This window comes from Homalodisca vitripennis, chromosome 1 (genome assembly GCF_021130785.1).
Source record: "Homalodisca vitripennis isolate AUS2020 chromosome 1, UT_GWSS_2.1, whole genome shotgun sequence".
NCBI classification, from domain to species: domain Eukaryota; kingdom Metazoa; phylum Arthropoda; class Insecta; order Hemiptera; family Cicadellidae; genus Homalodisca; species Homalodisca vitripennis.
This window is the reverse complement of record NC_060207.1, coordinates 103,137,181-103,150,499: the sequence shown is the minus strand read 5'-3', so window position 1 is coordinate 103,150,499 and position 13,319 is coordinate 103,137,181. Positions and strand designations below refer to the sequence as shown.

The 13,319-nt window shown below is 37.3% G+C and overlaps 1 protein-coding gene across 1 annotated transcript in view; it reads left to right on the top strand.

Moving 5' to 3' along the window:
• Positions 1-13,319, top strand: part of LOC124368202 (cathepsin L-like proteinase) — a 42,823-nt gene that overhangs the window by 20,297 nt on the left and 9,207 nt on the right. Inside the window, exon 6 of the mRNA XM_046825481.1 lies at positions 7,207-7,411. Within this exon, the coding sequence (XP_046681437.1) occupies positions 7,207-7,411 (205 nt within the window). The remainder of the gene's footprint in view (positions 1-7,206; positions 7,412-13,319) is intronic.

Sequence of the window (13,319 nt, the reverse complement as noted above, 5' to 3'; positions counted from 1 at the left end):
AACCCAATTTAAAAGTAACGAATGGATCAGGAAATTTGAATCCCACGGCATACGAATTAATATACAGTCCAGTGTATCACCCCCAGTTTTTAATTTGGCAGGAACGGCCAATTAGAGAAATAAAGCGCTGTCTCAGAACATATTGTTCACAAGAATCTAAGAGATGGGTGAAATATGTACCTGTTCATAAATGAATGTCTTAATGAAATTTACCATGAATCAACTAGGACGGGATTCACACAAAAACGAACTACAGTTTGGAACAAGAAATATCAGATTTTGGGAAAACATATGTATCAAACCCCTCTAGCTGAAGAAGTACCAATCGAACACAAACTACTGATTGCAAGACGTAAACTTGAAGAAAAGTAGAGTGAGAAGAGATCCTGATAAGATATATGAAAGAGAAAACCAGTTTCTCTCCAAATTAATGGACCAAGTATTGGTAAGTCCCATCACCTTTCTAAAGCTCTAAAATAGCTGGTGAAACATCAAAATTATTTGAAAGTGTACGAAGGGATCCATTCATAATTCAAGAAATCCTCGGGGGGAAATCGACCTACCAAATTTCTGATTTATATCCCAAGAGCATGTATATGGACCTTATCATATAACTCCTCTTTGAAAGCCATATAAAAACTGACCGGTCAACAACGCTACAGAAGAAGATACTGAAGTTGACGCGTTGGGACCTGTGTGAAAATTAATACTTTTTCCCCCAAATAAACAGTGCAACTATACACCCAGTGACATAGACACTTTTAATCAAATATCTATATAAAACATTTTCCTATCAGGAGGGATAATAATTTTGTTAGTGGAAAGTATAATTACCGCTATCGGTAACACAATTCAATTAAATGTGTATTTCAAAAAAAAAAACACTATGTCCTTTGACATTGAGTTAATATTTGCCATTGATCTAATGGTTTCTCTATTGTTTGTTTGTATTGTTATACTAGAGAAACTTGTAACTTTGTTCGTTGGCTTAGCTTAAATACTACCTAACGCCTAATGTTAATTTTGTTCGTCCCTCTCTTTTTTCCCAATTGTTTTGTTTGTTAATTAAATTTATTTAAAATAGTATGTATGATCATCAATTAATTCATCACTCATTTAGTGTGGTTCATTCCTTCTCTTTAAGTATCACACATCTATATGTATAAGTACCGGATCATCTATTACTTGTTTGTCAGCGTCTTGGTTTATGGACAAACCAACAATCATTAAAGCCATTTTGAAGAACTGCCCCTAGCCAATACTACCATTAAAACTGCTATTGGAATAACATTTCAAAACGAATCAACAGAGTCATATATGTACCTGTCACAGTAGCTGACGAGACTACTCACATACAATTCTTATAGTACCGCATCTTGTCAAACCAGTGATTTTAGGAATGGATATGCTAAGTAATTATGGAAAGCAGAGCTAAACTTTAATAATAATACAATAAATATGAAAATAAACAATACAAATGGTTATAATGAAGTTTGTAATGGCAATAAATGAAGGGCACTTATGTGAAATCACCACCACTCAAACAAGGCGTTATGCTTATGGAAGATTTTAATGACTCAATGTCAACATTTAATGAGTATGGCACTATGAAACAATGGGAAGATAACAAGATTAATAATGAGAATAATGATTACATTGATACACAACACAATATATCATCCAAAGATAATATGTCGGTGGAAGATATAATGAAAACTCTAAGCCCTAATAACTACATAAATGAAGAACAAAAACAATGTTTGATCAATCTACTATACCGATATAGGGACGTTTTCTCAGACAAACCCGGATGTTGCACTAAATATGAACATGAATTAAATATAGAAAATCCTAAAAATTTTAAATCATTAACCTATCCAGTACCTCAAGCATACCAAGACGCTGTACAAGCTGAGATTCAACGCATGGAGAACCTTAACATAATCGAGAGAAGCAAAAGTACCTACGTAAATGCTATCATCCCAGTAATTAAAAAGTCTGGAGAAATTCGATTGTGTTTAGATGCCCGCAAAATAAACGCAATAATTAAACCAGATTTCGAATGTAACCGCAGTGTTAGCGAAATTCTGAGTAAATGTAGAAACGCGAAATTCATAAGCAGTGTAGACTTAACGGCTTCATATTGGCAAATCCCACTTACTAAAACTTCGCGTCAATACACCGCATTCCAATTTAGAGGCAAGACCTACCAGTACAAAGTCACACCATTTGGAATTTCTACCTCCCAAGCTGCACTAGTAAGAGCTCTTGATAACGTGTTTGATGATGAGATAGAAGCTTTCACAGCAATTTACGTTGATGACATATGTATCATTTCCCCCGATTTCAATACACATCTACAACACCTAGAATACATATTCAAAAAGCTAGCTGAAGCCAATATGACAATAAACTTTGAAAAATCTCAATTCTGTAAAGATTCTGTACCATTCCTAGGTTTTACTCTAACAAATGAAGGTCTTCGTATGGATAACAGTAAGATTGAACCAATTCTAAACTTCCCAACTCCCAGAAGTCGTACACAATTAAAAGCATTCCTCGGATGTATCAATTATTACAATAAATTTATTCATAAATTCTCTGAAACAGTCCAGCCACTATTACGGCTAACGTCAAAGAAGGTTAAATTTCATTGGACTAGAGATGATGATACAACATTCAACAAAATTAAACAGCTGTTCATAAAAACTAACACTCTAACACACCCCGATCCATCCAAAGAATTCTACTTACAGACCGATGCGTCCGAATTTGCAATTGGCGGACATCTATATCAAATAAAAGAAAATAACGAAAAAGCCGCAATTATGTTCATATCACGCACATTACAACCAGCAGAACAGCGTTTCACCACAACCGAAAAGGAATTATTGGCTATAATCCACTGCCTACAGAAGTGTCGATACATTGTTATGGGCGTTAAATTAACAGTAATTACAGATAACCACACCTTAACCTTTTTGAAAACCTGCCGTTTGCTAAACAATAGATTAGCAAGATGGATATTGGCTATACAAGAGTACGACTTTAAAATAATCCATTGCAAAGGGACGGACAACATTACTGCTGACACTCTCAGTCGTATATCCCCACAACACATGTCAAGCGATGCAAACAACCTCACTGAGTTATCTATTCATTACATCGAGAGAATTCCCGACCAACATCTACAAGATCAACTCCGAAACTTACCTCAGCTTCAACATCAAGACCCTAAACTACAACCACTTATAGAAATCTTACAGTCACCTATGGAAACAAATAAATTTCAACAATTATATACTAATTATCGTTTATATGACAACACTTTACTACAAAAATTTAAGGGCAAATGGCTTATAGTCATCCCAGAATCAGTAATTAAACCACTAACTAATACTAGAATGCCATCTCTATTATCTACACTGCGGTGCAAAAAAATGTTTCCTGTTACTGCGTGAAAATTTTATTTTCAAGAATATGCATCGAACAATCAGGCAACTGTTATCATCATGTGATAAATGTCAGCGCTGCAAAATCAACAACCATCCACTCAACAGTCAAGCCAAAGGAGTTAAATGCAGAGAGAAGAATGACCAGTTAGCAGTTGACATCATAGGTCCCTTACCGACTAGTGTAGGAAATACAAAATACATGTTAATTGTTATTGACATATTTACCAAATTCGTTAAACTTTATCCACTGCAAAGAGCAACAACCAGAAGTATATTACATAAATTATTTCAAGATCACTTTCCTAATTACGGTTTTCCTAAACGAATTCAATCAGATAACGGAACCCAATTTAAAAGTAACGAATGGATCAGGAAATTTGAATCCCACGGCATACAATTAATATACAGTCCAGTGTATCACCCCAGTTTTAATTTGGCAGAACGGCCAATTAGAGAAATAAAGCGCTGTCTCAGAACATATTGTTCACAGAATCATAAGAGATGGGTGAAATATGTACCTGTTATAAATGAATGTCTTAATGAAATTTACCATGAATCAACTGGATTCACACCAAACGAACTACAGTTTGGAACAAGAAATATCAGATTTTGGGAAAAATATGTATCAAACCCTCTAGCTGAAGAAGTACCAATCGAACACAAACTACTGATTGCAAGACGTAAACTTGAAGAAAGTAGAAAGAAGAGATCTGATAAGATAAATGAAAAGAGAAAACCAGTTTCTCTCCAAATTAATGACCAAGTATTGGTAAAGTCCCATCACCTTTCTAAAGCTATAGCTGGTGAAACATCAAAATTATTTGAAGTGTACGAAGGACCATTCATAATTCAAGAAATCCTCGGGAAATCGACCTACCAAATTTCTGATTTATCCCAAGAGCATGTATATGGACCTTATCATATATCCTCTTTGAAGCCATATAAAAACTCGGTCAACAACGCTACAGAAGATACTGAAGTTGACGCGTTGGGACCTGTGTGAAATTAATACTATTTCCCCAAATAAACAGTGCAACTATACACCCAGTGACATAGACACTTTTAATCAATACTATATAAACATTTTCCTATCAGGAGGGGATAATAATTTGTTAGTGGAAAGTATACCGCTATTCGGTACACAATTCATTAAATGTGTATTTCAAAAAAAAAAACTATGTCCTTTGACATTGAGTTAATATTTGCCATTGATCTAATGTTTCTCTATTGTTTGTTTATTGTATACTAAGAAACTTGTAACTTTGTTCGTTGGCTTAGCTTAAATACTACCTAACCCTAATGTTAATTTTGTTCTCCTTTTTCCCTATTGTTTGTTTGTTAATTAAATTTATTAAATAGTATGTATGATCATCAATTAATTCACTCATTTAATGTGGTTCATCCTTCTCTTTAAGTATCACACATCTATATGTATCATTTGCTATTCATTCGTCATTGTATCGAAACCATGTTCATTTATTTCACATGATTTCTGAGGGGATATTGTAATGACTCATTTCATACGCCCATCTCACATTCATTTCAATACTTAGGCCTAATTTAATTTAGAAATTTATTAGTAATAATAATTAAGGAATAATTATTTATAAATTGTCTCAAATTTAAATACAAACAATAATAAATACACAATTAAATATATCAAAATTAATCAAAATTCACCTTATTACATATAAAATTCAAAAGTTATAAAAGTGAACTAAAGTCAGTGATACAGTGTGCAGGGATGATTGTTGAAGAGTGAAGAGAGCAGATTTGAAAGGTGAGGAGGAGAGAGGGATCTGAAAGAAGTGAAGCAAGATTATTATTATAAAGAAACTGGTTACATTTATTCAGCAGTATTTGAAAGGTTACTTTATTAAATTCTTATTATCACTGAAGTACAAAGAAGCAGAAGACAGACATTGGGTGAGAAATTCCTTTTAAGTTTACTAGTGATTCATTGGAAGAACATAAAACCCAGGAACATTCGATTTGGCTAATAATTCAATTTTAATATAATTAAAATTTAACAACAATTATTTTTCAAAATTACAATATCTTTTATAAAATAAAATACCCAATATTTCTATTTCATTAAGCCAGCACGACCACCCTTCCCTAAAATTTAAGAACTGTATTTAAAAATTTACCATTATTATTGTATCCTCCATCTTGTTGCAAAATTCAAACTTGTATGTCAATTAATTTATTATCATTAAAGTTCACATTTATATCATACTGAGTTATTTGTTATTTCTAGCTATAATCATCAGAATACAAATTAAGTTTAACTATTTATTTAAAGTAATAATAGTAGTAGGATATTACACTAGGCTGACAACATTACTTCAGGCTAGGCTCAGATAATAAAAAAAAGAAAAAAAAGACACGAACACAAGAAATATATATACATATAACAAACTAACTACTAACAACAGTAGTTAGTAGTTAGTTTGTCTAGTTAGTTCCGGTTAGTGTGTGAAAATGTTGTATCCAATTAAGAATTTGAACTCCAGGGTCTTAACTTTCCAGCTCAGAGGAATGTTAACTCAACTTGTAATAGAGATAGAAAAGTAAGTTTTACACAATGATGTTCTTTATATTAACATCATTATTTTAAAGGTTACAGGAATTGCATTGAAATTATTAAGAGGCAATTTGGCAATTTATTGGCAATATTGGATCTTATATTGGCCAAACAGTTATGAAATGTTATAATTAAATAATTTTGTTGCAGTTAAAGATTTCTTCAATAAGTTGGCTTTTAGAGTTTCTGAATAAAAATGACAGGGGTTGGTGTAGTGAATTGAAAGGGCGAAATTGATGAAGAATTGGGCATTTAAATTTTGCATCTATATCAGATTCCAGATCAAAATTCAGATTTAATAACACTAGATTTAATTGTTGATATTTTAATTTGTTTAAAGGTGCATTAGGTATATTGAATGTCATGCAATATTTTGAAAGTTAATGGAATTTAAATCACTTTGAATTAGTCGATTATGGATTATAGATAGTTTATAAAATTTCAAATCTTAATAAAATCCAAAGTGGCAGATTAAGTCTCAATAAAACTTAATCTCCTCATACTAATGGACATTAGTATTAGTCCTGTGTACATTTCTTATCAAGGCCAGGCAAGAGAAATTAAATGTATTTTCTGTGACAGTAAACAATTTAAAGCTTTGGAGTATTTCACTAATCAAAACACTGATTTTAAAGAAAAAATTGTGATTTGAACCAAACCCAATTTATCAATTCTAACACAGACCTGCACAAAGTGAAGGTTTGTAAAGAGAAGGTTCACTTTAACAATGGCAAAGTTAATGGGGGTCGAATTGATCTTGGAAATGCATGATAACAACACCAATTAGCACTATCTATTGAAATTTAATTTTAATTTAGAATTTTGGTACATAATGTGATCATTAATATTAATTTGCTTTGATGGATTTTGCTAAATGACAAATTCATCCCCGCATAATTTATTGGAAAAGGAAGGTTTCACACAAATTTTGAAAAAGTAATTTTTTATGTGGTTTGCAGAATGCTGACATATTACACAAACAAATATAACAAAAAAACTTATACTACAGATTAGGATCATCTACATTCACCTTTCTGTACTGGGGTGTTACTAAAAGAGTGATTAATGTTTTTCTAAAAGAAAGGATTTTTCAATACAGTTTCATTTATGTTTTAAATATCATTCTGTATTCAAATAGTTGTTTAATAAAACTGTAATGTTTAGAAACATCATGTAAATCGATGAATGAGACAGAACTTGATGGGGTAGAGGAACAGCTTGTGTATAACTTTAACCCCATACAAGAGTTTGTGGATGAGAATATGGACCATGTGAACAATGCTTGGCTCAACTATAAACAGCAGTTCAACAAAAAGTACAGCCCAGAAGAGGACATTCAGCGGAAGAATATATTTCAACAAAAAATGAGGTAAGCTTGTGGTACTCTACATTAAAAATTAAAAATGTTATTGAATTTAGGTCATTACAAACTATCATGGAATTAATGAAATGTTTTCATGAGATTAATTACATTTTTTCGTGTGCAAAGTGTATGAGAGATAATTTGTGGAAAGAATGGTGCAAGATGTTCAAAATTTGTTTTAATGTATTTTGTACATTGTAAAAAAATTACAAAATTGTTGATATATGTTTGTGCATGTGTTTTATATAAATACACATACAGGCTCAACTATTAGTTAGTATTTGCTCATATTTCACATGTATGTATCTACCCCATCTACCCCATGTAATCTACCCCAAAGCATCTTTTATATTTAGAAAATTTATATTATAATCTCAGAACTTCTTGCACTGAAACAGAAGTTAGTTACTTGAATGCTCTTGGTTCAAGACAAATTTACACCAACTTGTTATAAAAAATTGTTAGTGAGCCTCAAAACCCAGTAGCAATACAAGTAATTAATTATTTTAAAATTAAGGTGACTTATATTCACTTCATGATAAAGATGAAATACGATTGAAGGAGCACAAAGAATTGATAATTCAAATATACACAAGAAACACTTTAATACTGTTTAATAACTTCGTGTAGCAACTAGGATTTTTTTTTTTTTTATTTGCGTTGGGGTATTGGGGTGGATTCACATGATCCTCACACGTCAACCTGAGCTTATTGTGTGCCCCTTTGATGTTAGAGGGGTAAGCCTATCTTTGTGCCCTTAATTAGGCTAAGAAGCTTTTCCCCGATAGTAGCATCTGGTTCGTCGCCTGGTTGTTTATCACCGAAAAGAGCCCTTCTCCTTGCTCCCAGTCTCTCACAGTCCAGTATTATGTGTTTTGCAGTCTCTTCAGACTTGTTGCAGAGTCTACACTCCGAGTCCTCATTTCGTAAACCTAGAGTGTTTAGGTGCTTCCTGAAGTGGCCGTGTCCAGTGATCAAGGCAGTCACTTGCTTAACCTGATCCCTGCCCAGCCCCATCAGCCATCTGGTGAAGCCGGAGCTAGAGTCAGTAAGCAGTCTTTTGCCGAGTGCTTGTCCTTGGTGACTCTGCCACTGCAAGCGGTGTGTCTTCCTGGACCATTTGTTTATACTTTGGTAAGCAGCTGACTTGCTTATACCACAACTCGGTTCTGGACCAGTGTATGGCATGCTTGCTCCGCTTTTGGCAAGCCTGTCGGCGCATTTGTTGCCACCTATGCCTGTATGGCCCGATACCCAACCAAGACATACAAAGTTGCGTGATCCAAGCTTGCAGAGAGTGTTGAAGCACTCCCACACAAGCTTGGATGAAATGCTGTTGGAGTCAAGAGTTTTAAGAGCTGTCTGACTGTCTGACATTATGCAGATGTTCTTTCCTTGGTACCTTCTGGTGAGGCCTAGGTTGGCACAGGCCAGGATACCATAGATTTCGGCTTGAAATATGGAGCAGTTCCGTCCCAAACTGCCGCAAAGAGCAGTTCTAGGGGATTGACTAAACACTCCATATCCGGTTCTGCCCTTAATAAGCGAGCCATCCGTGTACCAGACAAAGCTCGTTCTTATTGTTGGGATGTTATCTTGCGATTTCCACTCATCTCTGGAGTAGAAGTCAACAGAGAATGGCTTATTGGATACGAACTCCGTTCTCATTATGTCTGAGACCATTTCGAGAATAGTGTTCGGGTTTACAGCTTCGGTGATGGTGCCGTGGCCCGTTGTAGACGTGCCATTCCTCCACAAGTCAGCAACCATCAGCCGATAAGCTGACTTGCGCGCTTCAGCTTTTATGTAGACATCAAGAGGCGGAAGTCCTAAAGCCACCTCGAGGGTCGCCGAGGGACTGCTCCTAAATGCTCCGGTTGCAAAGATTGTGCCAAGCCTTTGTAAGCTTTCAAGCTTTGTAAAGCCATAGTGCTATATGGGGTTTTATGCCCCATGAGATTCCTGCAAGTCTCCTGGACGTCATGAGCGCCCACTTTGCTTTGTGCAGGATATTGTTAAGATGATCATTCCACGTAAGCTTATGGTCTAGAGTCAGTCCTAAATATTTGACTGTCTTTGACCACTCAAGCTGTGTGGATGCGAGTTTCAGCCTGGAAAGAGACTCTAGGTTCTTTTTCCTAGTGAATGGTACAACTACTGTCTTAGAGGGATTTACTTTCAGTCCCTCTCCATGACACCAGTTGTGTACATGTTGAAGGTTGGTATTCATGATATCAGCAACAACATTTGTATGTTTTCCCTGTACCATAAGGACTATGTCGTCTGCATATCCTTGGACATAGATTCCATTGTTAGTAAGGTCCTCAAGTAGACCATCTACTACTAGATTCCACAGTAGAGGTGACAGGATGCCTCCTTGAGGGCATCCCCTTGTGGGTGCGATCACAAGCGATTCTTCATTGAGATCGGCCCTGATCCGTCTGGAGCACAGCATGGCCCTAAGCCACCGGCACAGAGCTGGCTCGAGGCCACGTTGCTGTGCTCCACTTACCATCGCAGTGAATTTAGCATTGTCAAAAGCTCTTTCAATGTCTATGAAGATGCACAATGCCAATTCCTTGGCGGACAGGCTATCCAGGCTACTGACTAGTTGGTGCAGTGCTGATTCACAGGATTTGCCTTGCATGTTGGTTGCGATGAAGGGGAGTGTCTGAGAGAACTCCCTTTCTAAGGTGCCTCTCCACCAGTCTTTCTAATGTTTTCAGTAGAAACGAAGATAAACTGATGGGACGAAAAGATTTAGGGACAGAATAGTCCGCTCTCCCTTTTTTAGGGATAAAGACCACCCTGTTGAGACGCCAGACTTGTGGTATGTACCCATAAGCTAGGCTCGCCCTGAATAGTTCACATAGAAGAGTGAGGAGATTCTCCGGCCCTTGCTGAAGCAGGGCAATTGGCGCAGGGATTGAAGCAGGGATGGGCATTGGCGTCACAACCTAAAAGTAGTTGTTGATGTCTGGCTTGTGCTTCTTCCACCAGGAGCTCTAGGTCTCTTGATGGAGGGAGTTCCCTGGCATCATATGGCAAGTATACGGAGCCTACAATTGTGCTCTGTACTATGCCTCCATTCTTCCAGGTCAGTGTGCCCACAGTGAGATCTCTGGAGCAGAATTCGTTGAGCGTTAGAAAATCCAAGCCTCTCTTCAACAGGATGCAGGTCCTGACATTCCTTAGAGAGGTACAGTAAAGTAACTTACCTTTGGTTTCATTTAGGCCCGCCACTCTCCCTTGGTGAAGCCATGGTTCTTGAATTAATACCAGATCAAATCCCTCCTGGAGGAAGAACTGGTAGAAGGCTGCCAAAGCAGCCCTACTGTGCTGTAGGTTGATTTGTAGGACTCGTGACATTGTCCTTGACTGTCGAGGAGACAACTGAGACCTGCCAGAGTCCTAGGTTGGCTCTACAGTTGGAAGCCTTCACAGCCTTGTAGCAGACCTCGTCCAGGAAACAGACGAATCCGTAACCTTTCGGATCTGGCTTGGATGGAAGGATTTTCCACTCGTTTACATTTAGGTTGGGATTCTGCTTTTTAAACATTTCAAGTACCTTTTCAGGTGTCTTCTTCAGAAGCCTCGGGTGAGCTCTGAAAAACACCCTAGTGGACCTCAAGATGTCCTTACGCAGACCCACTCTCAGAGAGATGTCGTCTCCCAAAGGTTTTGTTCTTTGAATTACTTCTTCCAGCCAATGTTTGGTGTGCTCGTTGATGCAGGAAGCAATTAAAACACCTTTCTCTAGGTAAGTGCCCGCAAACGATGGAACGGAACCATCCTCCAGGGGTTGAATTTCCTCCATAATTGCGTCCTCGATGGCTTCTCCTTGCTCTTCACTAAGCTTCGCATCAGGGTAGCCATCGAGGGCTATGGCCATTTTGATCGCCGCGACCTCTCTGTAGGTAGCCTTGGATGTGCTACCAGAGGCCTCGGGATCGTGGGCTTCCGGCTTTTGGGTTTCCCTCCTAGCCTTCTTTGCGGGCCCCTCAGCGGAGGGTTGGGTGGCCAAGGTGCCTCTGGGGCGTTTGGCCGACCCCTCCCCCGCCTTGGTACCCGCAGTTGGGCCCGGAGTTGAGACCTCCTGCCGTTCTTTATTCCTTTTCTTCTTTTTCCCCCTCCTCCACATGGAAGGGTCAAAAGCTTCACCCTTTTCAAGAAGTTTAGCCTTTATTGCTTCTCTCCTTTGAGCTGTGGTGAGATTAGGCCTCTTCATTCTGAGGTAGCCAAGTTGCTCTGTGGCATCATCCAGCGTACCTGTAGACATGGGAGTGCTTGGGCTGTTGAGGAGCTGATCTTCTATGTCTTGAAAAGCTTTTGCTTCCTGAGCGCTTGTACTACCTTCCTCAGATAAAGCCTTGCCATGTATGGGAGCTTCAGTGTGCATTGGAACCTCCTGTGTTCCTGAGGCACTTTGTTGAGGAGAAGGTAGGGATGTTGGCATAACAACCTCTTGAGTTGTGTTACCAGGTGATAGTGTATGCGAGGTAGCTTCAGGAGCTACCTCAGCAGGAAGAGGTAGGTTAGAAACAGCTTTAGGAACCGTTTCAAGGGTTGGTTGGTTTTGGTTTTTGTTTTTGTTGTTTTTCATCATGATGTTCCCACGAGTAGCTAGGGAATGGAAGGTCGACCCAGACAGAGCCCCGCATGCCTGGGTAAGCTGCTTTAAACTGGAGGGTCGCCGGTATCCAGAGTCCGCATAGTACGACTGGTTTGCCACCAGCCATTCAGCCCTGGCCTATGCTGTTCCACCGTTGCTTGGCCCCTAGTGGGAGAAATGAAAGGAAAAGGAAAACTAAATCGAAGGGTTGAGGAAGTTTACCCCAGATAGAAGAGAGTGAAGAAGAAAGATAGGCTGACACATAGAAAAGTGTGCCAGCCAAAGGCCTCCAGAACAAGAAGAGAAGGGATCTGGAGCATTAGCTAGGGTACCTCGGGGTGCAACTAGGATTAAACCATTATGTTCGAAATTTAAACTGCGCTTCAGACTTGCGATTTTGGAAAAAACAACAATAAATATTACTGCCTGTGTCACTTCCTGTATACAAAATTCTAAATTGTGGAATTTCTAAATTAATAATCATAATGTTTAGTGTAAATTCACATATTCTTTACATCTAGGTAACATTGATTATACGAGTAATATCAAACCTACTCTCTAAATGTGTATATGTTCCTTGTGAGAAGGCAGTTTGTCTGTCATATGATTGTGAAAAAATTGGATTCAATCAATATCCAAGTTGATCTTACTTCCTCAAGGGATCTGTTAGAAATAATATATGTAGTTGAAGTTGTGTATGATTTTAAATTTTTTTGAAAATGAGAACAGTTGTATAAAAATCAAGTTTGAACACCTATTAAAAACTGTTATTACCTCATCAACAAGACTTTTAAAGTTATATGTTATATAAATATAATAAACGAGCTGATATTTAAAGATGGTTTTCAAACTCACAGTCTGCCCTCCTGAGAAAGTGAAATGGTGGCAAAAAATGTAGCTTGGCATGGTATGTAGTATGGCTCTTATTGGTTGTGGAGTTTTATTATTCAAATCTTCTAACACATTCAGTTGATTCCATAACATTTTTGACAGTGTCTAAATCTAACATTTTCACAATTGAGTTAATTTAAGCCATATAAACCCAAGAAAAGCCACCGCAACTGTCTGGAATTTCCTGATGCTCCAACAATACATTGGGCACACAAGTTGAAAGGCAATTACAGCTTATGTGACTTTGCATATACAATTAACATCCTATGTAACTTATAAAAAAATGCCCAATTTCTCAGCCAACCATCAATAGTAAGCAAAATAAAACACCAAGTTAGAGAGCTCAAGAAAAAATGAAAGAAAACTTTGCCAATAAAGCCAATAAAAAATTTGATTTTGACCCACAAACAA